Raw genomic sequence first — 4,040 nt, 5'->3', positions numbered from 1 at the left:
CTTATATATTCTGATACAAGTCCTTTGTCAGATATACCTACTTTGAATATTTTATCTTGTGGCTTGTTTCATTTTCTTAACTACCTTTCAAAGAGCAAAAGACTTAATTTTGAAAAAGTCCAATTTACCAATATTTGTTTTGTGATTTATGCTTTTTGTATTCTAAGAAATCTTTGCCTATCCCAAGATGGCAAAGATCGCCTTTTTAAAAAAAATTTTTATTTTATATTGGATGTAGTTTATTTCCAATTGTTGTGTTAGATCTTTTCTTCGCGGTTTGTAGTTTTAGCTTTTATATTTAAGCCTATGATCCATTTAGCGTTAATTTTTGTGTGTGGCAAAACACCAATTTCTAGAGGGTGGGAGAAACGGGAAGAGCCCTGAAGGATAAATGGATTCTGAAGAAAATTATGTTTTCGAAGCTATGAAAGGAGCAGGTGGAGTCGTATGCGCTGGAAATCAAGTCTGATTATGGCTGCAAAGTAGTTACTGGCTATGGCAGTTTACTGAGTGTCCACTCTGTGCCCAACACATCCCTTTTGCTCTCAAGTTGTTTGGTTTCTTGGGAGTGGGGGTAGATTATGCTTCGAAGAAATGTACGGATAAGAGAAAAGCTGATGGTGGATCGAGTGGAGACTTTTTGTTTTTGAGGCGCGGGCTCGTTTGTATGATGGAGTAAAGAACAACAGAATGAAAAGGGCGTGAGATGGAGGTGGGCCAGGGACCTGAAAGGCAGAGAAGAATGGGACCCACAGCCCAGTGGAGGGGCTAATTCAGACGTGGAGGGACCCACGCGCACCAGACAGGGCTCCAGGCAGGAAGATGGGGAAGATGAGTTGCGGGGTGTAGACGGGGTATCCTCGCAAACCTGAGAGCTGGAGAAGGGGAGGAATTAAGCTTTACAAGGGCCACCTAAAGCCTATGTAAGGCAGGCCTTACAATTTTGCAAGTGGGAGGTTTGCCTGAGAGAAAGTGTCATTGGGGCCCGTCACGTGGGAGGCAAGATCGTCTCCGGACCCCAGGCGCCAGACCCGAGTGCGTTGCCCAGCGCCACGTCTGGACTACACGCCCCAGGATGCATCGGGGCCGGCGCAGGAAGCGGCCACCCGGGGCGGCTCCCCATTGGAGGCGGCGGTGGCGGTGACGCGCCCACCGGAAGGCCCGCCTCCGCCCTGAGACTCGGAGGAGCGAGCTACGCCCGGCGGCGGCATGCGTCCGGAAAAGGCCCTGTCTTGGTACCGGCGGATGTCTGTGTTGTACGGACTGGGCGCCTGGACCCTGCTGGGCTCCTTGTTTTTGTGGAATCAGAGAAAGAGCAAGCCGCCAGGTACGGCTCTCGGGCGGGACCTCCGGGGGACGCGCGGCCTTGCGTGGGGCGTGTCCGGGGGGTCGCAGAAGTGGCTTCGCTGTGCCGCGCGAAGAGACCGGGAAGCGGTGCTTAGAGCCGCGCATTATCGTGGAGTCTGCCAGCAACGACCTTTTAGAGCCTCTTCCCCGAACCTTGCTGGTTTATTGAGCGAGGCCGCCCCTACCCTCAGAATCTGAAGAATCCGTGAGGTTCCAGGTGGAATTTCAAAGACCTTGGATAGTGGTTTTTAAAGAGGCGATGCTTCTGTAACTTCAGTCCTGCTTTGGTTGCATGGTCGCATTTGGCGACCAAACGATTTCGCTGACTTACACCAGCGAAGGAGTACTGAAATCTTCCCAGTTGCTGGGAGGAAAAGGAAATCCCGCAGCTTTAAAAAATGTTTTGGAAATCTGTGGCTTCGTCTAAAGTAGGGGCTGCCTGGGGCTGAAGGGGAGGAGCTGGTGGGGGAGCGACTGCTACAAAATAAGGGGTTTCCTTTTGTGGATGAAAATATTCTACACTTTATTTTGGTGCTGGTTGCACAGATCTGAAGATACTAAAAACTGAATTTACATTTATTTTAAATGAGTTAATTGTATAATAAGTATTATCTCAGTAAAGCTTTTTATGTAAAAACTGTGCTGAAGATTATATTTGGTGTTGAAGATCACCAATGGCCTGAAAGTGCACATGTCAGTATTAAGCATTTTAAAACATTTATCTCTGTAGTGGTCATTTAAAAAAATTATTTAAATTTTCTTTTTTACAGAAAGAAAACGGTGTCAGGAACCTGATGGGGGTGGGGGTAATTCTTACCTTAGTTTATTTTATTTCGAAGACTTTACTATTAATTCTAATGACTGCTGCCAAAGTTAAAAGTTAGTGATCAACTATATACTTCAATAAAAAAATAAAGTAAGATAAAATGAAAGTTAGTGATGCAGCTGTTCCTTTTTTTTTTTTTTAAGGTGGTGAAGTAGAACAAAAGGATGTCTCAACAAATGAACTGTCTGAACCCCCGGAAGGGTTTTATGTGGAAACGATTGTCACATATAGAGACGATTTTGTTCCAATTACTGCCAGGATCGTCAACTATTTGAAATCATGGACTGGTGGCCCTGGACCAAAATCATGACGGACGGCTGAATTCTGAAAACAGGACTTTGGTTCAGTATATAAATTTGAGAGATACTGTGATTTCCACTTTCTCTTTGTGAAAAGTGTATACATTTAATTTTGCTGTAAAATAGAATCACTAATAATATGCAATAAATATTTCCTTGAAGAAAAGTAAATTTGCATATTCAGGAGGTGTCCTTTTATACTCACAGGAGTAAAAGATTGAAGTGAAATGTCATATTGAGCTTCCATAAGCTTGGTTTTCTGAAATTAGTTCATGTAACTTTATATTCCTTTCATGTTGCTGTCAGACATAGCTTTTGTGGTTCCTTTAAGCAAATCTCCATGTTCAGTTTGGGACTTAGAGCAGCCCTTTGGGCACTAGTGGGTGCTTGGTAAGTATGTTGTGAATTAGATTATAACTCCTGGATTAAATAGACTCGATCTGTTCTTTAGGAGCAGTACAGATACCCTCATTCTTTCAGCAGGAGTGGATTAAACCCCAACGGTGGCTACCAGTATTCTAGAGATAGGGGATAAAAAGTGAGGACAGCAGGGTTCCTGCCCTTGAGTGCTGCAGTGTTCTCTCCGCTGGTCTCATTTGGTTGCAAGTAACAAACCCACATAAGTGCGATCAAATCAAAAAGAGATGTTTATTAAAAATGTGTGTGGACAGGGAATTACCTAGTGGTCCAATGGTTAGGACTCGGTGCTTTCGCTGATGGGGGCGTGGGTGCAATCCCTGGTCGGGGAACTGAGATCCCACAAGCTGTGCAGCACAGCCAAAAAAAAAAAAAAAAACTGAGTATGGACAGCTCAGAATTCAAGCAGAGTATGTTGAGGTCTTCGGAGGGCCTGGCAGCAGGAACAGGAATGTAGTGTAGCCACTCACTGAGCCTGCCTGGGGCCTTGTTGCCTTTCTCACTGCACACCAGTTTTGTCCCCGTTATTTCTGTAGTAACATCACTTTGCAGCTACAGTGTCAAAAGTCTGATCAGCTTCTTCCAAGCCAGAGTTTGTCTTCCACTCCTGTGAGAGTCAGTTCCCTGTGTATCGGATCCCTTCCTCTGGATCACTGAGTCCTGCCTCAGTTAGTAAGAAACTAGCATTCTTTGCCCATTTGGGTTTCTTGTGCACAGCTATTTGGGACCCTGTGAGGACTAGGGATTCCTGGTAGGACAGGAATGGGACATTTCTGGGTTCCTGTTATAGTACTGTCACCTTCAAACCTTTGCCTTGATTTCTCCTTGGTGTCGGTTCTACCTTGTGGATGGCCTGAGCAGTGCTTTGGGGCAGTCAGCCTAAGTGACAGAGGCTCCAAGATGGCAAGTAGCAGCTTCAGATGTCAGCAGCAGAGGCTCCTCACTGGACATCAGAGGTCAAGAATGGGTCAGTGCCAGTGGGGTGGGCACCCCGGTGGACCCCTGTGATGGGCATCAAACATGTGCAAGAAGCAGCATACGGTGGTCGAAGGGAGTTTCTGAATGGCTTCCCAGAGCAGCCCGCTTCTCATCACTCACCTCGGAATCTCAGTTTCATGCCTGGGCCCCGGCTGCCAGGGAGACTGGGAAAG

The 4,040-nt window shown here is 46.1% G+C and overlaps 1 protein-coding gene across 1 annotated transcript; it reads left to right on the top strand.

Moving 5' to 3' along the window:
* Positions 1 to 1,168: 1,168 nt before the first annotated feature.
* On the top strand, positions 1,169 to 2,622 carry SMIM26 (small integral membrane protein 26). Its single transcript, XM_024123556.3, has 2 exons — positions 1,169 to 1,327; positions 2,317 to 2,622. The coding sequence occupies exons 1-2, from the start codon at positions 1,210 to 1,212 to the stop codon at positions 2,481 to 2,483; spliced, it is 285 nt and encodes a 94-aa protein (XP_023979324.1). The 5' UTR covers positions 1,169 to 1,209; the 3' UTR covers positions 2,484 to 2,622.
* The last annotated feature ends 1,418 nt before the right edge of the window (positions 2,623 to 4,040 follow it).

This window comes from Physeter macrocephalus, chromosome 14, assembly GCF_002837175.3.
Source record: "Physeter macrocephalus isolate SW-GA chromosome 14, ASM283717v5, whole genome shotgun sequence".
Taxonomy (NCBI): domain Eukaryota; kingdom Metazoa; phylum Chordata; class Mammalia; order Artiodactyla; family Physeteridae; genus Physeter; species Physeter macrocephalus.
Note: the sequence above shows the minus strand (reverse complement) of the source record. Positions and strands in the feature narration are given on the sequence as shown.